The sequence below is a fragment of the Puntigrus tetrazona genome, chromosome 1 (assembly GCF_018831695.1).
Source record: "Puntigrus tetrazona isolate hp1 chromosome 1, ASM1883169v1, whole genome shotgun sequence".
NCBI classification, from domain to species: Eukaryota; Metazoa; Chordata; class Actinopteri; order Cypriniformes; family Cyprinidae; genus Puntigrus; species Puntigrus tetrazona.
The window spans coordinates 6,994,675-7,020,578 of record NC_056699.1 but is presented as its reverse complement, the minus strand read 5'-3'; the positions used below and the strand labels follow the sequence as shown (position 1 = coordinate 7,020,578).

At 36.4% G+C, this 25,904-nt stretch overlaps 4 protein-coding genes across 4 annotated transcripts; 1 reads left to right on the top strand and 3 right to left on the bottom strand.

The window, feature by feature from the left end:
• Positions 1 to 1,542: 1,542 nt before the first annotated feature.
• LOC122351948 (FERM domain-containing protein 7) lies at positions 1,543 to 11,981 on the top strand. The gene is made up of 12 exons (XM_043249388.1): positions 1,543 to 1,787; positions 4,073 to 4,177; positions 4,691 to 4,733; positions 5,446 to 5,524; positions 5,620 to 5,717; positions 5,845 to 5,959; positions 6,473 to 6,620; positions 6,732 to 6,827; positions 7,317 to 7,480; positions 8,084 to 8,152; positions 8,757 to 8,832; positions 8,907 to 11,981. Exons 1-12 carry the CDS (start codon positions 1,659 to 1,661, stop codon positions 9,951 to 9,953), a joined length of 2,169 nt encoding a protein of 722 aa, XP_043105323.1. The 5' UTR covers positions 1,543 to 1,658; the 3' UTR covers positions 9,954 to 11,981.
• A 743-nt stretch (positions 11,982 to 12,724) lies between these two features.
• Positions 12,725 to 17,112, bottom strand: pip4p1b (phosphatidylinositol-4,5-bisphosphate 4-phosphatase 1b). The gene is made up of 7 exons (XM_043249400.1): positions 16,877 to 17,112; positions 15,665 to 15,855; positions 15,458 to 15,564; positions 14,492 to 14,597; positions 14,343 to 14,395; positions 14,148 to 14,238; positions 12,725 to 14,052 (listed from the first exon to the last, which is right to left on the bottom strand). Exons 1-7 carry the CDS (start codon positions 16,977 to 16,979, stop codon positions 13,906 to 13,908), a joined length of 798 nt encoding a protein of 265 aa, XP_043105335.1. The 5' UTR covers positions 16,980 to 17,112; the 3' UTR covers positions 12,725 to 13,905.
• A 470-nt stretch (positions 17,113 to 17,582) lies between these two features.
• zgc:77880 (zf-DHHC domain-containing protein) lies at positions 17,583 to 22,154 on the bottom strand. The gene is made up of 9 exons (XM_043248256.1): positions 21,987 to 22,154; positions 21,083 to 21,171; positions 20,298 to 20,371; positions 20,041 to 20,153; positions 19,821 to 19,882; positions 19,431 to 19,551; positions 19,253 to 19,325; positions 18,763 to 18,907; positions 17,583 to 18,528 (listed from the first exon to the last, which is right to left on the bottom strand). The coding sequence occupies exons 1-9, from the start codon at positions 22,109 to 22,111 to the stop codon at positions 18,437 to 18,439; spliced, it is 894 nt and encodes a 297-aa protein (XP_043104191.1). The 5' UTR covers positions 22,112 to 22,154; the 3' UTR covers positions 17,583 to 18,436.
• Positions 22,155 to 22,366: 212 nt separating this feature from the next.
• Positions 22,367 to 25,613, bottom strand: eif3f (eukaryotic translation initiation factor 3, subunit F). Its single transcript, XM_043248267.1, has 8 exons — positions 25,458 to 25,613; positions 25,195 to 25,265; positions 24,821 to 24,900; positions 23,943 to 24,080; positions 23,767 to 23,858; positions 23,487 to 23,623; positions 22,881 to 22,994; positions 22,367 to 22,482 (listed from the first exon to the last, which is right to left on the bottom strand). The coding sequence occupies exons 1-8, from the start codon at positions 25,567 to 25,569 to the stop codon at positions 22,405 to 22,407; spliced, it is 822 nt and encodes a 273-aa protein (XP_043104202.1). The 5' UTR covers positions 25,570 to 25,613; the 3' UTR covers positions 22,367 to 22,404.
• Positions 25,614 to 25,904: the final 291 nt, after the last annotated feature.

Below are 25,904 nucleotides of genomic sequence, written 5' to 3'. Positions count from 1 at the left end.
TGCCCCAGAAACAGGGCATGTGAAACAGTTGTTTGAATCTAATTCCAAACAGCTAAAGTCAAAAAAATACTCATTTAGCTCCCAGCTAACATAAATTAGTTTTGCAAAGGTTCCCAATGACTTAGGATTAATAGGAAAATGTTATTATCTGATCAACATCTGAATGTTTTAAACTATTTTTTTTTATAAATTCTGAATATATATTCTGAGTGTATATATATATATATATATATATATATATATATATATATATATATATATATATATATATATATATATATATATATATTGTGCTAATATTTTAATAACAATATTTTAGACCAGGTAGGGTCTAACTTTTTTCATTACGTTCAGAGAACCCGACCAGAACGTACTGAAAACGTTCCTTGAGGTCTACTGTTTGGTTCAGCTATCCTAAATGTTCAACTTCATGGGTTATTACTTTTTATAACTTTACCTTATACGCTACAACGTTAAACTATTTACATTTATATTTACTGATTGCTTTAGGCTGTGTACGGATTAAAAAAAAAAAAAAAGTGTGCAAAAAAATCATAGCATTAAATCCAGATGTTGCAGCATACAGTTTAAGGTGGTCGAAGAGACGGATTACCTCTCAGCCTCCGTACAAGAGGGTCAGAATACACGGTGGAAAACACACAGACCGACAGGTGCTCGGAAAATCAAACAGGGCCGCTGGTGATGATGATGATGTGTGATGGAACAGCAGCAGCTGGTCAGCAGAGCTCCGGCTTCGGCTCCTCTTACAGGTTCCGCTCCGCCGTAACAAAACAAGAGATTACATTCACCTGCCCAGGAATACACAGCACAATAGGTGAGGACGAGAGAAACACTTCTGATGTCGGACGCTTTTTGAGAGGCTGACGTGTTATAATTGATTGTTTAATCTCTCGTCGCACAGCTGTATGAGCTGTTTACAGACGAGAAACTACACAGTTACGGGGTTTGTTTAGCCCGAGTGGAACTCGTTAGGAAATACTGCCACCTCCTGGCTCATATTAGGAGTTGCAGCTAATGAGATTTCATTTCCACCAACGGTACACTCATAGTGAATGTACAAGTCATTGGTGTCGGCGATGATGAGTTTTTGGTTCAAGGACTGCATTTAAAGTCACACAAGAGGAGTTCAGCTGGAATTATCTTTATGCAAATGGCTTTATACAGACCAGTCAAGTTCTTGCAATAAATAATAAAACTTAATACAACTGGGATATATATATATATATATATATATATATATATATATATATATATATATATATATATATATATATATATATATATATATAATGATGCCGGACATTTTTGTCTGCTTTTGTAAGACTTCATTCCGCGTCAGCAACGATGAAACAAAACATTACTAAAACTAAATATTTTACACCAGCAATGTTGTTCTAGACAACCGTTCTAGAGTTGGAGACTTGTGTTTATGGTGTATCGTGATGCTGTGCCTGAGATCAGATCCTGCTGCTGATGCTGCTCAGTTTAAGAGCAGGATGCGCGAACACTCGTCACGAGACCGCCGCGCGCAACTCCCTCACTACAGCATCAAACGGATAACATCACACATTATGGACCCTCTGTGCTTTATTTAAAAGAAAAGTGTGCCGCTTCAATCGTAAACAGACGCACAGAAGATGGGGGATAAGTTCGAGCTGCTGAAGACACCTGTCAATAGGGCAGCTGTGCGGAAGAAGAACAAGAATGAGAAACTGCGGTTACGCGTCATCTTTTTAGACGACAGCGAGAGAGTTTTCGAGGTGGAGGTGAGAAATCATATATATATATATATATATATATATATATATATATATATATATATATATATATATATATATATATATATATATATATATACATATATATATATATAAATGTTGCAAGTTGTCTCAGGGTTTTTTGGTAACTACCAAAAGGTAGTTTTTAGGTTCACTAATGCTTGTTTTATAGCGCTGGTTTGCATAAATGCCAGATTGAGGCAAGTTGTCACATACATATTTACTTGTTGCCCAAATATATGTTTCCTTTTTCACTTGTGCATGATAGATTGCTCAGTATATTTTACATAAAGCCCATATAGCTTGCCAACATGGCCCTCTATTGAGGAATGTGGCCACAAAAGAGCAAAATATCTTCAGTGAGTTTTTTTTTCTTGGTTCTGATGTTCAAAAATAACCCTACCCTGTGAAATATTCAGTGAAGTAAAAAGTGTGACAACAAGTCTATCGTACCCTATAATTACCTTTTGCAATGTTTCGTTTTCTATCTGTATTAAATAAAAGTGCCTTTAAAATGTATGGTGTATCCGATAACGAGGGCAATACATAATTGTGATGTTTAGTCACTTATTTATACACTTATTTACATTAAATCAAATTTTCCTCATTTAAGAAGGAATTCATATACACATACACCTACACACATATATACACACTATGTCACCACATCTTGTGTGTTTGTGCGTGTGTGTGTATTTTGGGGAAGGGGGTCTCTTACTTTTGGTCCAGCTGTGTTTTGCTTGTAAAGGAGCATCATTTTATGTCCCATTATCCGCTTGCTGCCTCTGCTTCATGGGGGATGCTGTGTGTGTGTGTGTGTGTGTGTGTGTGTGTGTGTACATGCCTGGGGGTTTTCACTGCTTTTACACAGCACAGCCTTGTCCTACCAGTCAGAAAAAGCAGGTGAGATATAAAATCAGGGGGGTGGGGAGATAGACAGAAAAAAGACAGAGAGTGAGTTAGTTAGTATAGCTGTGAGGCATATGTGTGTCTGAATAGGGGTAAATATCGTGGCCAGCACTGAACAGAAGCCTGTTCTGGCCTCATTCCAGAGAGCATGCCAGCATTCCCCTACATCCTCAGGCAAAACAGGCAATTAGTAAAGAGGCAGTGAAAAATACAAGAAATCAGAGAGAAAGAGGTTGTAGAGAGATGATCTGTTTTTTCGATCAATACTTGAAAGAAAATGTCATTTCAGCATATTTAGTGGTGCTTGCTATTATCATTAATTTTAAGGTTAGGTTAGGGTTTTTTAAATTCCTAAACCTAATATATATCGAAATTGACGACACCTAAGATTGTGTGGTTTGTGGAGGAGAGCAGGATTATTACTTGTTTAGGTATAAGCAATACCTGCTAAAAAGAACCAATGGAAACCATCCCAAACTTATTGGTTGGTTTTAGGTGGTCTTCCAGCCAGATCAGGCTGGTTTCAGAGGGAGCTAGACCATCTTACCAATTAAGTTAAACCTACTGAACACCAACGACCATTTAACCAACTAAGACCAGCCAAGCAGCACAAGCAGACAGACAAAGCACCACTCACATTTTCCATATAAAATGTTGAGTATTTTGATGAAGATTGTATTCTCTGGAATCAAAAGAAAAGCTTGCAAGTGCATGATGATGATGATTCACTGTTAAAGATCTTATTTATTCTAAAAAACAGTGCAAGAAAGCATCCATTATGTCCTCACAAGTATTCACAAAGACTGTATATTTTGGCATAAATTTACCCTGCCATGAGAGTCACAGATCTATCTTTGTACTGTGGTATGTGTTTCAACCTCTCTATCTCATGCTTGTTCCAGACTTTATCCCTCTATCTTCTTCTCATGTTCCTCGCCTTTGACAAGATAATGGGGAGGTTCTATGCCCCGCTGTCACAGTAAATACAGGGTTCAAGAACACATCCTCACACACATATGTGCCAACAAACACACTCATCAGATAGCAACCCTGTATTTTGAGGCTGACTCAGTGAGCATCTGACTTTCCCATAATTCTGTTTGAGGACTTCAGTTGCTGCAGATTCAATTACCAGGGAAAGTTGCTCTAAGAGTCACATTCTGCTCAAATCGCATCACCATCTCATTACCACCCGCATCAAGTAATAGAGATGGAAGAAAGAAGCAAATCTGAGGAGGAACTTCACAGTGACACTGCAGTCACATCACTCGAAATTAACATTACTACAAGCAGCACTGACATGGAAGATGTGTGAAGTGGCGCTGTCTGTGTGCTGTGATTTATTCTTTTTTATCTACCCACAGAGAAAGATTCTGGCATCCGATTTCTTCAATAAGGTGTGTGGTCATCTAAAGCTGCTGGAGAAAGAGTACTTTGGCCTGGAGTTCCGTCACCATACTGGCAGCTATGTGAGTCAAAACCTTTGACCTGTCAATGACGTCAATAATAGAGAATGATAATAAAGAGCAAAGTCCAGCCCAAAAAATTACATTTTGTCATCATTTATTCATCCTCATGTTTCGACAAACCCAACGAAGAAGAAGAAATTTTCTTTAGATGGTCTCTCATGTACATGCAATTAGAATGGAGTATTTTTAACCGTCAAAAGGATGCAGAGGCGCCATAAAGGCGTTTTTTTAGTCAGTTCACCCAGTTCAAGAAAAATTTTCTGAATTATTTGTTCACAGTTTGGACTGATTTCATCTCACTGATCTTGTCGCAGCTGTTCTTGGGTTAATAGCTCATTGCATGGCAAGATTATGAATGCATGACTTCAAATTTGAACTGAAGAAAATATGGTTTGAAACATTTCATGTTTTGGTAAACTGTCCCTTGAAATCGTTGCTATATCAACACTCGTCAAATACATAGTTGTTTGCTGCACCCATAGAAAATGAAATCACATACTGTTTCTTCTACAGGTTTGGCTTGAACTCCTGAAGCCTGTGGCTAAGCAAATCAAAAGTGAGCTTTGCTGTATCATATTTGTTTTGTTGTGACAAGGTTATTAATTAAGACTTACATCTAATAAACTACTAATTTGCATTTGAATAATATATAGTCAGTAAGTTAAGTGTTAGTGGTAGGATTATGTGATTTAAAATATTGTTATGCAGAATAAAGCAAAAATAAAGCAAGTTTTAGTTAAGTTTTGCTATATTGGCAAGGAGAATGGATTAAGATGGAAGGATTAAAATAGGGTTTTATAAAAAAAGTTATTTAATAATTTAGTGATCCAATTTGGCCCTAAACTCTTTGACGTAACACTCATACTGGCCATGTAGAAAACTACATGAACAGCTAGAAATGCTGCTGACTTGCAAAAAAGCATGTCAGCAGCATTTTCTGCAAATGAACATACTTTTAAAATACATAAAAATACTCTTGAGAACATATCCCCTGGCACATCTTACCCCACTTTCTTCTACCCTAGATGCTTACAGTAGAAGATATAATCTCAGAAGTCAGTGATCACCAATTATTGATTTAGTTCTTTAATGGATTGAATCTTTTATTTACCATCACAGATGCTTAACTATTAGACCACTATCCCCTTGATATTTTGTCTTTAGTGAATGTTAAGATTGCTAATAAAATAAGCTTAATGGCAGTTTTATGGGTATAATAATGTAATGGGTAATGGGATACTGGGTGTAATAATGCTTCTCACCCATAGATATCAGTGATGTGGCGTTCCATTTTATAGTGAAGTTTTTCCCTCCTGACCCAGGACAATTGCAGAGAGGCTTAACCAGGTATATCACACTCCGATGTTTTTTGATATATAGGCAGATAAATAGATGGTGAGAGGTGATATGAGTTCATTCTGACTGCTTCCTCTTTTATACAGGTATCTGTTTGCCCTTCAGATCAAACAGGATTTGTCAAATGGTAGCCTCACGTGTAACGATAACAGCGCCGCACTGCTGGTCTCGCATATACTGCAAGGTAGCTCCTCTTACCTCACTGAATGTTTGCATATCGTCAAATACAATGCTTTCAAATCTTATCTTTTGATTATCATATGCACATATGATAATCACATTATACTTTTCCACTCTATGACCATTTGTAGCAGAAATCGGGGATTATGACGATGAATTGGATACTCATCATCTTGAAAATAAGCAATATGTGCCAAACCAAGAATACTTGGATCATAAAATCATTCGCTTTCACAAAAAGCACAGGTAACATACAACCACAGCATGCAAGTATACCAGAATGATAATATTGGCTGGCACGCATATATCATGAATAATGTAATGTCCCGTAATGTACACAGTGCTTGGTCGATTACTTATAAATTGCAATCTGTAACTGATTACAAATGACGTGAAAAAAAGTGTAGTTATTAACACAATCTATTACAAACCACATTTTAGATAATATAGTCAGAATATTGTGGAATGATTGTTTTTTGATTACTTTTAATCTAATTTATGACTTTACCACATACATTTCAGTAGAATAAAGTGGGTTTCCCAAACTGGACTTTACCCCCTGCAGGTGTTCATAAAGGGAATAGTTAATTAAAGCATAAAAATATAAGATTTAAATAAATCTAATGTGATATAATTCCAATTACTTACTTTTTGGAATCTGACTATGAAACTCAGACTGCATATAATTAGTTACTACCAGTGCTTGAACATATTTTATTTTGCCCATTACCATTTAAATAATTTTATTTATGGGGTCAGAGGTCACACTCCTGCTGAATCAGATGTGCATTTGCTGGAGGTCGCCCGGAAAATGGACATGTACGGGATCCGCCCTCACCCTGCTCATGATGGAGAAGGCATGAGGATCAACCTCGCCGTCACACATATGGGAGTGCTAGTCTTTCAGGTACTATAACATAATATATGCTTACACTGTAGCCTTCTAATTAGAAAAGCACATCAAAACAAATATACACCCTTAAATGCTGTCTCTCTTACATGTTTATACTGCTATCAGGGAAACACAAAGATCAATACCTTCAGCTGGGCCAAGATCCGAAAGCTGAGCTTTAAGAGGAAACATTTTCTCATCAAACTCCACACTGAGACTGGGGTGAGACACAAACGATCCCTCCATAGCAACGGCTGTTTTTACATTGGAATCTGTGGGGGAAAGAATACAATAGTTCCTCAGCAACACTTAAAATAATCTTTCTCATTATATAGTATATCTGCAATGCCTGTGCTGACTTCTAGATTTACATTTAGGCATTTTGCACACACTTTCATACAAAGATGGCAGACTTACAAATGAGGAACAGCACAAGCAATTTATCATGAAAGATAAGAGCATGATAGAAAATAAAAGAGAGATAAACAACGTAAATTGCAAGAAGGAAACTAAACTTTTGTTTACTTATTGTTTTGTTTAAATAATCCACACCAATGAAGCGGTAAAATGAAAGATATTTTATTTTATTTATGATAAATATGAAAGTGTTTAATTTAATTTGACTGAAAATGCTTTAACGAAAAATTAAATAGATTTTTACATGGAATGTTTACTAATATCCCATCTGTCACATAACTCTTACTGTGTTAGCCTTCAAGGAGAGACACTGTTGAGTTCTCCATGGCCAGCAGAGATGTGTGTAAGGCATTCTGGAAGATGTGTGTGGAATATCATGCTTTCTTCAGGCTTGCAGAAGAGCCCAAGTCACATCAAAAGTCAATTTTATCCAGTAAAGGATCCAGTTTTAGATACAGGTATGTGACTTCATACCTCAGCCTCAACTGTCTACTTTATGCTATGATCCTTCGTAATCATCTTCCATAAATCCTCTAAGAGATTGTAATGAGGTTATTAAACAGAGTAGTTCTAATCTTCTTTGCTAAACACTCTTTATTCAATGGTTTACATGTATGCAAGTGCTTCCACTCTGACAGTGACTTTATTGGGAACTGATAATAACTGGCAAAATGAGTGATGATAATAATGGGCAACACAAAGTGGGGGTGTCTAGCGATATGACAAAGTTGAGAAAAGCACAGACGTGATCAGACACTATAGTTGAGTGTAGGCAAGATGAAGAAATGAATGTCACTTTGAGTGATTTCAGTCCTCTGTTTAATATATCTCTTCCCACATACAGCAGTATAATAAAAATATATAGAAACCGTGTCATAAATGGTCAGCATTCTGAGTGAGTTTGATTCATGTGTTGCATTTATTCATCTGTTGTGTTTGATTGTGCTCAGCATATGGTGCATAATGAAAAAAAAAATTGAAAAAAAAATGTATGTATATATATATTTTATTAATTTTTTTATTAGTAACGGTTGTCTTTTTTTGTGTTTGTGGTATTTTAGTGGCAGAACACAGAAGCAACTTCTTGAGTGTGTTGGCTCTGGAGACAAGAAACATTTGCCTTTTGAAAGGTAAGATGTTACATAGGATTTTGTATGTTATGGGAATACATTTGTGCATAAACTGTACATGTACTTTCTAAGCCACTAATGGGAAAAATCTAAATAGCAAAAATGATACAATTGTCTTCTGTTGGCTTAGACAAAGGTAGTCCTCCATAGGTTGAGCTGACATTACTTTGTTGAGTCACGAAAACGTTACATGTGAAACATAAAACGCCAAATAGGACATGCTACAGTGCCAAGAAAGGAAAAGTCATGATCATCAAGTGCACCATTTCGGACAGAAACCAATAAAACAATTCCAAAAGGTACAGAAGCTGTCCCTGTGTCAGTACCCTTTCAAAAGGCGCTTATAGGTACACTTCAGGTACAAAGCTATAATAGGTACTAAAATGCACATTTTATGTGTAAATGGGGTACAAGGGTATATATACCCTTTGAAAGGGTGCCATCCCAGTGACATTTGTACCTCAAGCTACAAATGGTTTAAACTGCAATGTGTTTTTACATTTTTTTGAGAATGAGAATGAGAAAGAGTTTTTAGGGAATTGGACAGTGCTGTAGGGGTTTGTTTTTCACTGCATCTACAGCATGTTTCGCACTTTTTTTTCAGAAGTTACTGCAAGTGTGAATATGACACTCGACAGTGCAGATCCTCTCCTGACATACTGACTGATGTCTCCAAGCAGGTATTGTACGAGTTACTTACATTTTGGATGTGTTTTTGGATCATGTTTCTTACATTTTTTTCTTCCTCACATAGCTGTACGAGCATCTACCTCCCGACCCAACTGTTGCTGGGCAACACGGCGAACAGACAGGCGTAGCAAAGCGCAGCCTATCTGCCGTGGAAGTCATGTTCGCTAATGAGCTGGAACGATCCAGGCCCTTGTCACGAAATCCTGCCTTCTCAAGCAATTCTGCCTCACCCAAGCTCCGTTCCCTTTCTACATCAGGAGTGGAACATCGTGGTAGAGCAGCTCAGAGACAAAAAGCAAAGAGACGATTGTCTCCTAGCACCCAGCATCTAGTACTTCTCTATCCTAACCCACCCCATCTACAGTTCCACCCAGTGCTGCCAACCTTCCCACTCGCTAGTCACCCGTACCTATTGCAAGACCACACGTCTTCATCCCTAGACCGCCTCCCTCAAACTCATCACAATCATGTGCCTCTGCAGTACTTGCCCAGACAAATTGCTCATTCGTCCTTGCCATCCTCTTGCTTGTCGCCGCAACTACAGAAGCAGCAGGAAAGGCTCCGTCCCACCGGCCAGGGAGAATCGAGATTGTACCCCAGAGGAGGACTGGGACTAAGAGTTGGGTTGAACAAGAAACTAGACTTGAGTGGAGTGGAAGCAGGGCATTACAGCGACGACTCCACCTTTCAGACTGGTTTGCCACGTCGAGCCTCAAGTCAACCAGACTTCAAATTCCAGCGGCCTACACTTGCCTCAAACGCCGCTGCCTATGCATCCGAGTATCGCCCTCTGGGATATTATCCACACCTTTCTCGACACCAGGTTCCTACCAGGCCCACCTACCTTCCTCTAAGTCCGGCTCCACTCCCGGAAAGACCCACTTCTTTATGTGTAATTGGCACAGGTAGTTATAGTGATTCAGATTCAGACACTTTCTACCCCTACTTTCCCGCACTTGGTAAAGTGGTGCGTTCTGGTCCACTGGCACGCATGCGCTTTTCTTCTGGGAGCCTCCAACTTGATGAAGAGGATGGAGAGGAAGAGGACTTGGACTGCCCAACTGATGAGGACAACACAAATCTCACCACTGTTAAGGTGCTGAAGTTGTAGGCATGGGCAGAATTGTGACTGATGGAGGTCAACAAATAACATAAATAGGCCTGCAGACCTTGAGCTCTCAAAAAAAAGGTACAAAAACTGGGATGTACATTTCCAAATGTTCACCTTTGTACCTCATTTAGGTGGCTAAATCAGGGATGTCCAATCCTGTTCTGCGCTTTTAAAAGTAAATGTTTCAAAAGAGGGTTTTGCAGTAATGCCACAGAACAACCTTTTTGTTTCCCCAAATAACCTTTCAGTGAACCATTTAAGAACCATTCAAGTGTTTCTAAGCGTGAAGAACATTTTAATAATCTAAAGAGCATTTTTCAACTCTAAAGAACTTACAAGAATATTAAAGATCCTTTATGGAATCACAGATGCTAATAAAGGACCGGCAGTTGAAGTCTAAAGTGGTTGACAGTGACGTGAATGTGAACTGTTTCAGATCCTACTTTTAAGTAGGAGCTAAAATGGAGTTCCTACAAATTACATATGTTCCTAATTCCTGTAATGCGAAAATACCAAAAGCCTAAGAATTACGTCAATAGTTCTAGGAACTATGAAAAGGTTGCTCCAGTGCAAAAGGTCTTAATGTGTGGAAAGCTACCTTTAAACAAAGTTAGGTTCTAGGCCCAGATAAACACACCTGAACCAGCTAGTCAAGCACACTAAAAACTTCTAGGAGCTAAACTACATAGTGGCCCTCCTGGAGTAGGATTGGACACCTCTAACCTATACATATTAGCAGCTTTTGAAAGAGTACTGCCCCAGTGACAGGTATTATTTGTGTGGGGTAGTAACAAAAGCAGGGGTTGGAGCACATTTTTAGTCAGGTTACATGAGGTAATATTATTGTAAATAAGAAATATTTCTGCATCTTTGATCTAAAATTATATTTTGTTGTAAGCTGCTTTGAATTTATGTAGGCCTAACAGTATAGGTTACTCTTAAATGAAAATTCTGTTACCATTTACTATTTTACCATTTACCATTGACTAAAGTGTCATTCTTTGGTAAACTATACTTTTAATTAGTTATTATTCCATAAAATGCACTAAATATATAGTGAGTAAATAATCATTCTGTGGTGATTCAAAGTAAATCTTAATTTTTAGGAAAAGAAAGCCAAGTCTATAATAATGTAACTAATAATAACTGAACAAAACAGATTTTCAGATGTCTGTGTGGCTGGAGAACATTAGAAATTATTTCTTTGACATTCGTGCTATAGTGGTAATACTAAAAACATTTTTGCAATGATGTGAAATTTTGTCAATAAATGAGGTGTCAGTTGAATGTCTGCAGATTTTAACCTACTAAAAGAACCACTTGTGTACTTCTTATGCTAAAAAAAACAAAACACATCACAGATTTCACATTGACTTTTTCAGTATGATTCCTGTAACAAAAAAGCACATTAACTGGTAAAATATAGGCATATCTTGAATGCGCTACAGGTTGTTTTAGATCATATGAATTAATTTAGCTTCCGTGTTTATATTATTAAAAGATATCACCCAAAGCTGAAAATTTTTGTCATTTACTTTGACAATATTTTTTGGAAGTAAATGTCTGTGGTCAAGTTTTGTTACCCACAGTTTTTTAATATATATATATATATATATATATATTAAATGAAATTCATTCATGTTGAGAACATTTTTGGGTGAACTATACTTTTAACATTAGCATTTGTCTTGGAAACTTACCAAACAGGTGTTTGGTTTTTTGTTGTTTTTTTTGTCTGTTGCATTTGTCATTATATATGCACACACAATGCGCAGGAGATTGTTAAAACACTTTAGTCACAAAGGAAAATACAAAACTGATCAACAACAAAATCAACAATGACGAGGGTAGAATCTGTTAGCGAAATTGCTAAAATGTAGTGCAACAATATAAACATTTAACAAAAAAATTTAAAGTAAATGCACAGTACAACTGTACACTCATGTAAACAAATGAACTGCAAAAAAAAAAAAAAAAAAACCATACTGGTCACTTCTGCATTTCAAAGAATAGGTACAGGTACAAGTTCTACAATATATTAGTAACTGTATCTTCATTAAAAGAATAGTTCACCCAAAAATGAAAATTACACCCCATATTTTACTCACCCGAAGCCATCCTAGGTGTATATTACTATCAATCTGCTTCAGAGGACATATGATAACCCACGATAGGAGTATAGGTTAGTTTTACTTTGCAAATATATCCTATTTATGGAACTTCCAAATAATGGCCGCTATCCACAAGCATTACCAAGCTTGGAAGAGCTAGAATAAATAATAAAACTCATCTGAAAGAGGAAATTCATATGCACCTGTAATTTTCATTTTTGGGTGAACTATTCCTTTGAGAGTGCAGTGCAAGAAGTTCATTTCAGCTGGAAACAAGTCTACGCGATTGGTCAGCCGGTACATTTACATCAGATCACACTTTCCGAAATAACAAAAAAAAAAAAAAAAACAAATCGGTTTGTCACTGATACAACTTTGTACTTTTGTACTTTTCAGCCCGGCCTCATGAAAATATGTACAAATAGTACACCAAATAAAAACAAAACTTGTGGTATTGACAAAAGGTATACAGTTGTCTCAGTGACAAACTGTTGTAAGATTTTGCACACTTTTTTTAGACAGTGTGGACATTAAGTTAATCACAGCAAATTCTCTTCAATGAGTATTTACAGTTACTAGCAATTGACAGTTTTTATGTGCAGATTGTGCCAAAGAGAAAGGAAAAATTACTTCTTTTTTTTTTTTTTAAATAATCAAAATTGTAAAAAATAATCTTCCGTACTACTTTACTAGGTAACGTTAAAGGTCTTAATAGCATATAATGGAAAAGATTTTAATACAGCTTTAACTACATAACCAAAGACGGGTACAAATTATGAGCAGCAATGCCTGATTTAAAAACAGCATCAACAAAAGTAACACGAGGACCATTGGAAATCTCAAAATTATCTGTAATATTGCATTGTGTTGGATATTTGAACATTGTTAGTTAGTAAGCAAAGCATAATTTGGTGCCTAAGCTGAATTCGAGGGTGCAGATACGCAGTAAGACATGCTGAATGCTTCAGGAGGAAGAAAAGGAAGTTAAAGGTTTGGTCTGAACCGGCACCACAGAAGAAAAGAAACCCCTATAGGTCCACTGAATAACATCTACAGAAAAGCAAGAAACTACACTGAAGGAATATTCAATTCATCTTTGATTCAATCAATAGCACATTCCAGTAATAGGTCGACATGCACTAAAATGCATGGTCTAAAAAAGAGTTTTGCTTTTCTAAAGTGTGTTTTCATTTCCTTTTTCTTGCTCAAACCCTTCATCTGATATGCCTGGTCAGGTTACGATTTTCAATAAAGCTAAAAGTTGCAGTTCCTTCATACTTGGAAAAAAACCTGCTTTGTAAGTTATAACAACAGAGCACATTGTCACACGAGGCACTTACACTGTGTCAGCAATTCAGCCACAATCTCTCATTCTAACTGTAACCTTTCAATACATTCGTGTGACTCCACAGCGACGTCGGAGCCAAACGCATGACCCGTTTCAGCAGTTACCGATTCTGCAACTAAACTGGAAGTTATTAGCCTACCGACAAGGCTGAAATATTTGTTTTCCTATGCTTTTTTCTAATTTAGCAGTGTTTAGAAAGCAGATTCCCATCAGCGGCGTGTGCAAAATGGATTGGAAATCAGTTCAGAGAAAAGCAGGGTTCAAAAGCAGAGCACTGAATGGTCATATTTTACCCCCAAATGAAAAAAAAGATATTTCAAAATATTCCAAGGTTCCAAGTGAATTTTTTTTGCATTGACTTTGGGGTGAAAAATATGACTTTTTCTGGCAGAACATCCCTTTATTAACATTTTTTGCTCAGTTTTCTCCTTGTCTTGTTCTTGTCTGCACTTCATTTCTACCTCCTCCTCCTCCTCCTCCACATTCATCACTCCTACGATGAGTAGTTGTGCAGCGGTTCACTAATTTTCAGGCAGGCCCAGTGTAAAGCTCTGACCAAAGTGATCAGCACCAGGACAATGAAAAACACCCATGAGGCATAAATCCCCTTATATACCCTTGCCTTCCACCACGTGCCAGCCTACAAAAGAGAAAAAAAAAAAAAGAGGATTCCTTGTATTCTGAAACGTCAATACATTTTAAAAATAATGTACTCTAAGATGCTTTTATTCTTACAATCAATCCCGCAGTCGTTATGATGAAGATCAAGCACATCAGGAAACATATCAAACTCCGCTTTCTAGGGTACCTCTGGCCAATTGACGAGCTATATGAATGAAAAGAATGGAATTACATGATGTTATTTTATTTGCAGTGGATATAACGGTTGGTACTAAATAGAGGAAGGTCTATGGATAATATTTAACATACACTTTTCTGCAGTGTGGACAGCGAGCCAGTGTCCGATCTGTAAATTCTGTCCACTAAATCAGCGACAGACAAACATTATGTCAGAGCTATATTAAGGCTATTATTAATGAAATGATAAAGGGACATGCATCATTTTGAAAAGTTCTTACTAGGAAAGTGTTTCCACAGTGGCCACAGGAAACTCTGGCACCACTAGGCTGAGGATTCGGACTACTGGCACCAGGATGAACTGGACCTAAATTGATAATTCGCTTACTGATCCCCATAAAAAAAAAAAGACACATACACACAAAAGAATTAAATAACCAAATTTCTGGAAATAAGCCTAATTAATATCAAAAACTATATCAACATTATTGCAAAACAACCTCTGGCCAAATAATGATATCTTTTTACCTTGATTCAAAAATATTGAATAATATTTAAATCTCATCGTAATTGTCTTCCGTCTTCTCTACTAAAGTCCACTAATAATAAAGAAACACGTTTTTGCATGATCACAAATACAGCAAAATCATCACCATAATCTATTTTGACATTAAGTACTGCGATGAAAAAGCGTAACTGTTTATAACGTATATATTTAAATATGCTGATTCTGTGCTCAAATCTGATTATTATCAATGAATTATAGATATATTTAGTGGAAACCTACACACAAAAAAATACAGTTTAAAAGATATATATATATATATATATATACATATATACATACATATATATATATATATATATATATATATATATATATATATATATATGTATATATATGTGTGTGTGTGTGTAATGTGTGTGTGTGTGTTAAAATATGTATGTGTACTGTGTATATGTATAAATAAATACAGACACATAATAGATTTCATATATAAATATGTACATGTTTACATATTTATATATTGCATATGATATATAAATATTTAATATATAAACAAAACATTTTCTTATAAAAAAAAGCATGTGCTTGTATTTATATATACATAATAAATATGCACAGTATATAATGTAAACAAATCTTTTATTCTGGATGCAAATAACACACATATACCCAGCTCCATGGTGTATTCCTAGCCTAATACTTTGCTGTAAAACTTATGAAGGATGGTATTGTCTCTCACCAGTAAGGTCGGGGGCAGGCGATCCTCTGTGAGGTGACTTTGCAGATGAGAAGACAATTACACGGACACCTCACATACTTCTTTCCAGCTGGAGCATTCTTTATGGGCTAGATAATACAGGACGTGATATCAAAATCTGCCCATTCATTTAAATCCAGTACAGTTTTCAAACAAATATTAAACATAATATCAGGCTTGTTAACTCACAGTAGCTTCATTGCAAACTCCACATTTGACCACATGCTGGTGGATTTTGCCTTCCACGCTAATAAGCGACTGACACACTCTGCAGCTGATGACAGGAGCACTGCCGCTCTCTGGAGAGCCCAGCGGGGAGTACGGCGGAGGAGCCTCTCCCAGCATCGACACGGGAGGAGCTGACGGGAATGCTGGGAAATCTGGGATGCAGAGAGAGCAGGAGAGATGATGTAAGGAGGCGGCAGAGAGAGAAAGAGAGGAAAAAGAACAGAATGATTGTACTACGAGAAAATTTCCTTTCCATTATTATTATTATTATTATTATTATTATTATTATTATGCCTTGATGGCATGCAATATCCAAAAGTGTATTTAAGTTGAAGACTAATATTTTTTTAAATATACGAGTAAAAGAGTCAGTCTTTCACCTTTTTTACTTTTTAATTCATGGAAGGATCAACATTCCATACGGGTAAAAATAATGCTTTAAAACCATTTATTTACACCTTTTAACATACATTAATAAATACAAAACTAGATTTAAGCTAACATCTAAGTGTATGTATGTATGTATGTATATATATATATATATATATATATATATATATATATATATATATATATATATATATATATATATATATATATATATATATACACACACATTCATACATACACATTATCCCACATTAATAAGATTTTTACCATAATAACCATATTTTTTTATTATTATTTTAATTTATCTTAAGTAAAGAAAATTGATTTGTTACCCAAAGAAATACGGTGTGTCATCATTTCTACAAATGGTCAATAATGTTAACTTGTATTATTGCTAAATCTGAGCCAGAGTCAACAGTGCTTAAACTGATAAGTGTGAGGGCAAAAATCATGATTCCTTAAGTCATGTGATTCAGGTGCTCCGTCTAATCTGCCACTAATCTATTTGTAGTGTGCTCAGGATCTGCAGATTACAGATTACGGCAAGTTAAATCACACGGTCAAAACATGCACACACTGTGCTCTAAATAAATCAAAACAAAAGTAATAAATAATAAATGCCTAGCTGGTCAGCTCGTGAACGTGGGCATCACGGGCGCGTTCGAACGCTCCAATAGAACAGAAACGTATCGAGGCGTACGTTCGAATTTTGCCTAGGATGCCCCCCCCCAAAAAATCTGTGGAGGTAGACAGCTCCGACAATCCGGGTCAGGTTTGACTCACTCTGTGGTTTGGTCAAGGGTCGGTAGGTCTCATCTCCCGGTGACAGACCGTTCATTCCATCGCGACTGTCCAACAGCAAAGGCGATCGCTCACCGTCAGCCATGCCGTAAACGAGCGCAAAATCCCGCGGGGGAATTAGGGTTCGCTGCTGATGAATGTTGTTGCGGAGAGCAAAAGTGATGCGTTAAAGTAAAGCTCCAGGAAGCGTCACATGATCACATGATTTTTTTTTTCGCTACCAGGAAGTCGACAACAAAAATAACAACACAAACACGTGACCACGGTTTCGACCAGTAAGCGACGAGCTCGGAAGGATTGAAAAATTAATATAATCCCTTTTTAATTAGCTCTTACTCATTTAGGTGTGCAGTGCATCTAGTTAAATATTAATGTTCGCCATTCCGTTCGCCATTCACACCTTTATAAAAGCAGCTTTATACATGCTGCTGGTCACTGTATTAATGCATTCTCATACAGAAGAGTTCATTTGCAAAAATAAAGGTTATTTTTGGAAAAGAAAAAAAAAAGTGTATTTTCCTTGTGTATTCAAATTAATCTTAATTTTAAACCTTGTCAAAATAACCCAACTAGTTAGATTAACACAATACAAAAATCAATAAAAACTATTTAAAATAAAAAACATAATTCTTTGAAAAATTAAGAGAGATAGATGGAAACATAGATAAAATGAAACAGAAACGTAGGCTATATTTACCACTGCTGGTTTATTTCCACTCAAACTTTAATTTTCAAGCGAAAAAGCCAGAATATGAAAAGATGTGTTTTACTTCACGTAAGTCAGAGCAGCATTTAGACACAAAAATCCACAGATAAATTACAATAAATATCAATGTAAACATTATCAATATACATGTTCATCTGTTGTTATGTACACACATCCCTCAAGCTGTCCATAAAACAGCAAAACATTAACGTTTCAAACAAAAACAAAATCAAGCACTTCAACACAAATAGTCCAGTACCCTGAAAATGCAGCAACACTTTTGTCAGAAATTAAAGTTATAAAATACATCTTTATTTACAATCCTCATGTAAAATGGAGTACAATCCATGTACCCGAACACACACAATAATAACAAAATGAACGATGGTGCATCCTATTGCATTTACCTGAAATAAAGTCAACACAGCTGACCTTGCGAGTGTGTCTTCAAGTCCCTTAAAGCCAATCAATGGTAATGTGACAAAATATATACTGTTCGCGGGTTAACATACTGCTTTATTAACAAAATACTAATGAGAGAAAACTGATTAATCCTCATAATTAACGTTACATAAAAAAAAAAAAAAAAAAAGTTCTGGGTTATATGAAGAGAAATCGTTTAGATGAACAGAGAAAAGAAAAAAGATCCAGGTTTGTCGAAGAAGTACCTAGTATTTGTGTGTGAGAAGCAGCAAGCAGAAGTCACACTCACACAGCACTACTCTTTCTTCATCTTAGCAGAAATTTGCACCTCAGTAACATAATATTCACAGTGTCCTACACATGATGCGATACTGATAAAACGTTCAAAGGAACCGATGGAAAACTGGTTGGTGTTACACATCGTAATCAGGAAGTGCTGAATAACTGATGCCGCCAACGGTAGGAGGCGAGGAATGGAGCGGGAACAGCCAACATATTATTGAACCTGCAAATATGAGATAAATACAAACAGATCTATTAAAATGTCTGATTTTACTGCATTTTTTCTCAAATGAACGTAGCCATGGTGGATATAAGAAACATTTACAGATGTTTAGTTTCTAATAATGCAAAACATATTTTTTAATACTTCAGATGTGTAACAGTACCAGTGATTCGATATTAAAAACAAGCTTGCAGGATCAAAACAGACGCTGTAAATAAACAGCATTAAGCTCACCACGTCCGAAAACCTCCCTCAGCAATGCAATTTTGGGCTTTCTCGTGTGTGTTATGTGTGATGGGTGGGTGTTGTTGGGTTTATCTTTCATCAGTCTGTTTCTCATCTGTTCAATGGGCGTCTCATCTGTTATAATGGACACCAGCTTGGGACAAAAAAAAAAAAACAACAACAGAGAGACAGGAGATGACGGATCAATGCATGCATCACAGAGATAAGTTTTGCATTTTCTGAAGAAAATACTAGTGTTTAGAATGCTGAAAAAGAATAGTGCTAAAGGTTTATGCATGATTAAGTTTAGATTGTGCATGAAAAGAGACGTCGCATTAATCACGGTATTCATTCTAATAGCATCGCACGTCATCTGCAATGTAAAGATGTTAAAATTAATTAATTAAATGACAAATACACATGCAATTCGACATTAAATTTGGCATTTAATATGGCATTTCTAAATATAGTCCAAAATTAGGAACTATATAAAGCATACCTGGTCATAAAATATCACCAAGACAAAAACTCCAAACAGTATCGACTCCACTAACAAAATGATATAATGTGCCCTGTAAAACAAGTGCCCAAAAACAGTGTAAGAGAAGTTAAAAGCTAACAAAAGAACATTAATCATCTTTATATGAACATATACAGGACCTATACAGGTGACTTACACAATGAGATGTTTGCTAGGAGATTCTTCTCCTTCTTTATCTCCATCACCCTCTCTTTCACTTCTTATTCTCCAAACCCATGCTGAAACTACCAGTGCCATGGAATACAAGCTGGCCATGCCTACATTGTCATACGCAAACAATATGGCATTAGAGAGAGAAAAAAAAAATTCCAACACTCAATTTCCTTTCATGTGTTCTTTAAGGGAAAGTTAACCCAAAAATGAAAATTCTATCATTTCATTTAGTTTCATACAATTTTGGGTTACACTGACTTCCATAGCAAGGATACAAATACAGTGGAAGTTAAAGAGAACCCTGAAACTATTTGGTTACTAATATTGTGTTCCACAGAAGAGCTTTTTTGGATGAACTATCCTTAAGGCTTACCTGTGTAAAACAGGAACTGAATGAAATATTTCTGATTGAGTTCTCCAACACAGTTATTGATCCTATAAAAGAGTGAAGGCATACGCAAACATATTCATCAAAAGATTGCAAAAACATTAAATTATATTGCAAATACTTGTACTACGTTAAATACACCCGGTCACATGAAAATACATTCATGTTGATGATAATAGCTAGTGAAAAGTAACGAGAGATTTACCATGGGCAGTGATGGTCCATTCTCCTAATGCAGCGCTGACAAACTCTGCAGTGATGGGCTCGAGGAGGCCGATACGTCTCACAGCGACTGCACACTGTCCAGCCCTCACAGCCCTGATGAGAAACAAACAAAGATTAAAGAAAGCAAATGCACTATGAAATAAACTCCAAAGCCGGTAAACAGAATATACACACTATGCAAACCACTATGACATTTTTAAACACTGATCCAGGAGTACACAGACCAAGAACACTCACTCTGTCATTCAGACGGTTGGACTGGGACCTCAAGTCTGAGAAGTCAATGGCTGTCTCAGGTAGAGGAACCATACCTGTAATAATAATAATAATAAATGGTGAAAAATGACCCTGTGAAGCCTGACATATGAAATGATAGTCAAGACAAATCACATTTTTTGAATCCGTTCATTCAAGCAAAGACAAATTCCAAAATAACAAACGTTTACATGTGCTTTGTATCATATCAAATTATGGTCAGTATAAGTATACTGACACAGTGAGAGTATAGTTGGAGTAGCTCATACTTGAGAAAAATAAATAAACGACTTCAATTTAAAGGCCTGAACTGAGCAAAAAGAGCAACAGGGTTCAGATGATATCTATATCACCAAAAAGTAAAATTAAATCAAAGATCTTTATAAAAGTCCAACTGACATAAAATGCATATGATTATTAGTTGTTGTTTTATATTTCCCAAAAATCTAAAATTATAATAAAATTAAAATATTTAGTTTTATGATCAAAGCTCTATAGTTTTTATTATGACAGCAAAACATACAATGCAATCCAAAACAACATTCCTCTAATGCCTTTTTTTTACCACAATTTCATTTTAAAATACTTACAAGTTTGTTTGTTTTTTACACAAAAAGACAAATTATACTTAAAAGCCTTTTACGTCCAGAAAAGTATAAGCTATCAAGCAGAAGGCATGAATGTGTACAGCTGTTTTTTTAACCAAGTTTTGATCACGCTGATAATTTAAAGAAAACAAGATTGATCTATAAAATAAGAGCACTCACCAGGATCAGAGAACACTGCTTTTGAATGGCATGCCAGCAACAGTAATAAAATAATATTAAACACAGATCCGTGGAGAGTGCACCATACACTAAACACAAACAGAGAAAATAGATAAACATTATGTGATATGCAAATATGTGTATTCAATGCAGTATTAATTTTGCTAATTAACAGTGCTTAGGTTAAGAAAAAATACCAATAACCCCTAAATAATTTTACACTATGAATGAAAGAGTGATCATACAGGTTATAACAACAGATAAAACAAAAGCACAAGCAAAAAAAAATACAAATTCGAAAAATGCTGAAATCAAGGTGAATTTCATTTTACATACTTTTTTCCCCATTAAAAACCTTCATAACGAAAGCCTCATACATATATAAGGTAGCTTTTTTACAAGCCAATGGCCAAATAAAGTTGTGAGACATGTTAGCTTCATGGAGGACGGAATTATACACAAATATTGTACTGCCTAGTCCTTCAGTACTTCAAACAATAACAGTACACGTCCAAAATAAATAAAAGAGAAGGGGTATATGATAGCATTTTTTCACATTAAAGGGTATGGTGGCTTCTTAATTTAATGCGAGACGCCCTGAAACCTTACACCACGCAGTGTAACAGACTGAAAGTGTAGTAAACACACGCTTAATGCCTTTCTACCGCAGAGTGACAACGATACTCCTACTAGTTCCAAACAGTTCAAACGCTCAGTAAACACAGTTCGCGGGAAAACACATCCGAACGCCGATAACATTCGGCACGCAGCCTGCGTTCGAACGGCCGTTGCCATGGGTGATTTTAAAAAGGAACAGTTATAAAGCGATGATCTCACGAGATCATGGGTGCTGTTACGTGAACAAACGCTGGCTCTTTAAAGCTTCGTTCGGAACGGCACTCACCTTCCGGAATACGCGGGGATCAGGACATACTGAATCACAACGTAGTCGGCGTAGAACACGCTGAAATAAGTTAAAATGAGACAAATGAAGCCGCACGGGTCTCGCCGACAGCGAAACGCAGCCATCTTTCCATCTGCGGTCTTCCTGATGACGTCATAAAAGGACGAGCGTTACGCATCTAGTCGTGTCCGTCGACCGCCTTCATCGGTCCTCACCACCTGGGAACGTTTGCGTTTTTGTCTGGGGCGTACTAATACACTTCTTGTCAGATAAAACGATATAATTAAAAATCTAGAGCAAACTTTTTTTTTGTTTAAAGGAACGTTCTCATCATCTCATATATCATAAGCACAATGTTTAAAAAAAAAATCACACAGATGTTGGATTGACAAACATATTTTTATTTAATTTTTTTGGATCACAGAACAACTAGCTTCTCGTTAAGCGCGATCTGAGCTTGAGTGAGATTTGACAGGTAGGTCACCATCAAAAGATCCTGCGAAGAAACAGAAGAGCACTTCAGGATCACGAGAACACAGCCGTGATTCAGCCGGAGAGACACTGCAGGGTTCCTACAGGGTTCCGCATTTTACAGCTCTTTTGCGATTTCTTGCATACAAATTGTTATCAATCATACCGATGAAGACTGGCTAAGATTCATTTCACTCACAAATCATTATGGCTAATATGTTTTATTCAACATAAGCAAAAACTAGCCACTAAAATATTGAAGAACAGACAATAAAATTCTATTCAGCTACCTCACTTTCACTATAACAATTTTTCATGATGTTTCCAGACATGTAAGATAAAAAGGTGGTATTTTCATGACTGTGGGAACCCTGAAATCATTCAAAACACGCTGCATACCAAATTGTCCAGAATGTCACTTACATTAATGTTGGAGTTCAGCATGCTCTCAAAATCTTCTGCAGTGATCTTGGGCACTTTGTTCACAAGATCCATCAGGAAACGACCGACACTGTTGTCTGCCATCACTTTACCGGACTAGGAAAAATATCATATTTTAGTCCTTAAACAAAAATGGGTTTTGTGAAATCATTCTACAAGAAAAGCGTTGATTGCTCTTGGGAATTCTTGCATTTTCTATAAAATAACTTATTTTCTTAAATATAACTGCACATATAATCTAATACGCCCCTATATACATACACTAGGGATGCACCAAAATGAAAATTCCTGGTCAAAGCCGAACAAAATGAAATTGTTTTGACTAGTTTTTCCAGAGAAAAACAATACTTTTTTTAAAAAAAATATTTACTTAAACACAAAACATCTATTAAATGCTCAATTTAACTTAAAAAGAATATTACAGATCCCAATTTGAACACTATGTGTGAATGTTATAATAAATGTATTAATAAAGCTGTTTTAATAACTTGTAATAATTATTACATTTAATAATAATTATCATCATTGTCTTATTTTAAAAAATAGGTCATAAAAAAAAAAAACATTATGTCCCAAAAAGCCACTCACCAATACATCTTCTATATATGTGAGCATTGTTGCGAGCATTTCTTGTACACGTCCTGCTGCACTGCCCACCTGGGCCAGGTCTGTGGTCAGTCCGTTGGTTCGACTGGGAGATGCACGAGTTCTCTGTAGAAGCTCAACTACAGGAAGTGATCGATCCAATTATAAGAATGTGCTCAATGCTACGCTTAAAATGTGCAATTGTAACAACATTCCGATCCAGTAGTCACACTGAATTTATAATAAATAAATGTACAAAAATGCAAGCGGAAAAAAGTCTGACCTCCGATGCGCTCTGTGTCATAGTAAATGTACTTGACTGTCAGCGGGGTGAACATGACACCGACCGTCTTGCCCGGAACGCCCATCTGAGAACTAACAACACAAACATCACTGTTAGTGCAGCAGAGGAAAGCAGAGAAGCAGCAAAAAACAATCTACCTTTGTCTTTGAACCCACCTGACATAGGCACGGATGTTCATTTTGTTGCTCTGCAGTGCTGTGTCCACGGTCAGGTGAATGGGGTTCGGAGCCTCTCGGCTGTAATACTCATGAATCAGAACGGAGTGCTCTGTGATGTCATATCCCGTGGCATACCTGCAAAACAAAATATATGTTTTGTCGCATGTTTGTCAATGTATGTGTCATTATGTTTTTTTTTTTATGTAGGTAAGCTGGTTTCTTCACTGGAAAGATTTGGTGAAATTTAGCATTAAATTACTTTCTGAGGTAAATGGGTGCTGTCAGAATGAGTCTAAACGGCTTATATTATCATCCATATAATCCACACGACTCAACATATTTGTTTAAAACAGCTTTGATCCATGCATATTTCTCTATAACACTATTACCGAGAGGTATCTTTATATTATTTAGAGTCTTTTATTTAAAACTAAACTGTCTTCATGACTCATTTATTACAAGCTATTTATTTGATTAACTCTTGATCAACTCTCATTCTGATGGCACCCATTCACTGCGGAATATCCTTTGATGAGCAACTAATATAATAAAATCTAATAAAGCAACAAACTCATCTACGTCTTTGGTGGCCTGAGTACATTTTAAATTTTGGGTGAACTACTCTAAGGCAACTGTATCACCATAATGACTGGCAAAATACTTATATAATAAATATATAATACATAATAAAAGCCTTTCTACTTTTAAAGTGATATGTTAATATCATTAGACAATACAGCAGATTTGAAAAAAAAAGAAAGTTCAATTCATTTTTAATTTAGTCAATTCTATTAGTTCACTTAAACTATTTTATGGTTTTAATTCACCGGATTACTTACTTACTGAGACGAACTGAAGCATGAGCGGCCACTTACCATCCGATAATGACTTCACTTGGCGAAACCTTCTTATGGAGTTCGTACATGTTCTTGGCAAACTCCATGTCAACAGCCACCTATGATACAGACAACGTAAACAAAGATGGGGTCACTTTTCCATGTTGTTCACCTCCTATTTGAAGGGTTGTTGAAATTCATGTACTGTGATATTCAAGGTGGAACTCCAAAATACATGCAATAATTTCATACTACATAATCCAAAAATATGGTGGTCCAATCATTTCTAGAAATGCTTAGTAAGTGTAAGGTAATAATCATTCAGGTAAATGGCATACACAACAGATGCCATGGTATACCACCAATACATCATAGTATTTAAAGAGTAAAAGTGATGATGCTGTTTGTCTCACCTCATCTTCAGACTCATTGTGAGGAACAGAGAAGCAGTTGGTGACTTCAACGGAATGTTTGTCTGTTGTTCCTGTGTCGCAAACAAATTCAACCAGTTAAGTGGTGCTCTTTAAATTTAACGTTAGAGTGCGAATGCGCTTTCTCATCCTCTTCAGCCATCCTGCTCGACTACAACACATGCTCCGTAAGACAAAAAGACGCTTCAACTGTCTTTATTAAACGCGACTCTCTCGGACTCCACTAGGAAAAAATAAGGACTCACCTAATAATGTTCCGATCACGCGACTCGCTCCCTCATTTCTGCGCTCGTATGAGTCCACAATCGATGCCAAAACCACCGGGTGGATTTTCACGAACGGGCCGTGGACTGCCATGTTTTCGTAGAGGAAGTGAAGGATGATGATAAACAGAGAAGAAGAGAGAGAGCGCGGGTGTGCGTGGGATTCGCGCTGCTGCCCCCTAGCGGCTGTAGACGACTGACAAACACAGTTTGAGACAACATTGGCGATATTTATTTGGGGGAATAAACCGAAAACTACCTAAATATATAATTAAAATGTAAATAAATAAAATCCACCATTTCTAGATCACAAATCGAACGCGTAATCTTCTTAATGTGAACTTCAAAGGCCTTTGGCTGCGGTGCAGCACAAGATGCAGAACATGATCTGGTTTGGCATAAACTTGCAAAATTTAAGTCAGCATAAGC

Bases quoted from the DNA above. Each gene is read 5' to 3' on its own strand.
- LOC122351948 (XM_043249388.1), top strand. From the start codon at position 1,659: ATGGGGGATAAGTTCGAGCTGCTGAAGACACCTGTCAATAGGGCAGCT. The intron at 4,734-5,445 runs GTGAGCTTTGCT...TCTCACCCATAG, and splicing joins TGTGGCTAAGCAAATCAAAA to ATATCAGTGATGTGGCGTTC. The intron at 6,828-7,316 runs GTGAGACACAAA...TTACTGTGTTAG, and splicing joins AACTCCACACTGAGACTGGG to CCTTCAAGGAGAGACACTGT.
- pip4p1b (XM_043249400.1), bottom strand. From the start codon at position 16,979: ATGGCTGACGGTGAGCGATCGCCTTTGCTGTTGGACAGTCGCGATGGA. The intron at 14,598-15,457 runs GTGAGAGACAAT...TATGGGGATCAG, and splicing joins GCCTGCCCCCGACCTTACTG to TAAGCGAATTATCAATTTAG. The intron at 14,053-14,147 runs GTAAGAATAAAA...TCTCTTTTGTAG, and splicing joins TAACGACTGCGGGATTGATT to GCTGGCACGTGGTGGAAGGC.
- zgc:77880 (XM_043248256.1), bottom strand. From the start codon at position 22,111: ATGGCTGCGTTTCGCTGTCGGCGAGACCCGTGCGGCTTCATTTGTCTC. The intron at 20,372-21,082 runs GTGAGTGCTCTT...TTATTATTACAG, and splicing joins AGCAGTGTTCTCTGATCCTG to GTATGGTTCCTCTACCTGAG. The intron at 18,529-18,762 runs GTGAGCTTAATG...TCATATTTGCAG, and splicing joins GAGGGAGGTTTTCGGACGTG to GTTCAATAATATGTTGGCTG.
- eif3f (XM_043248267.1), bottom strand. From the start codon at position 25,569: ATGGCAGTCCACGGCCCGTTCGTGAAAATCCACCCGGTGGTTTTGGCA. The intron at 23,624-23,766 runs GTCAGACTTTTT...CACTTCCTGTAG, and splicing joins TGACACAGAGCGCATCGGAG to TTGAGCTTCTACAGAGAACT. The intron at 22,995-23,486 runs GTGAGTGGCTTT...TATTTTTCCTAG, and splicing joins CATATATAGAAGATGTATTG to TCCGGTAAAGTGATGGCAGA.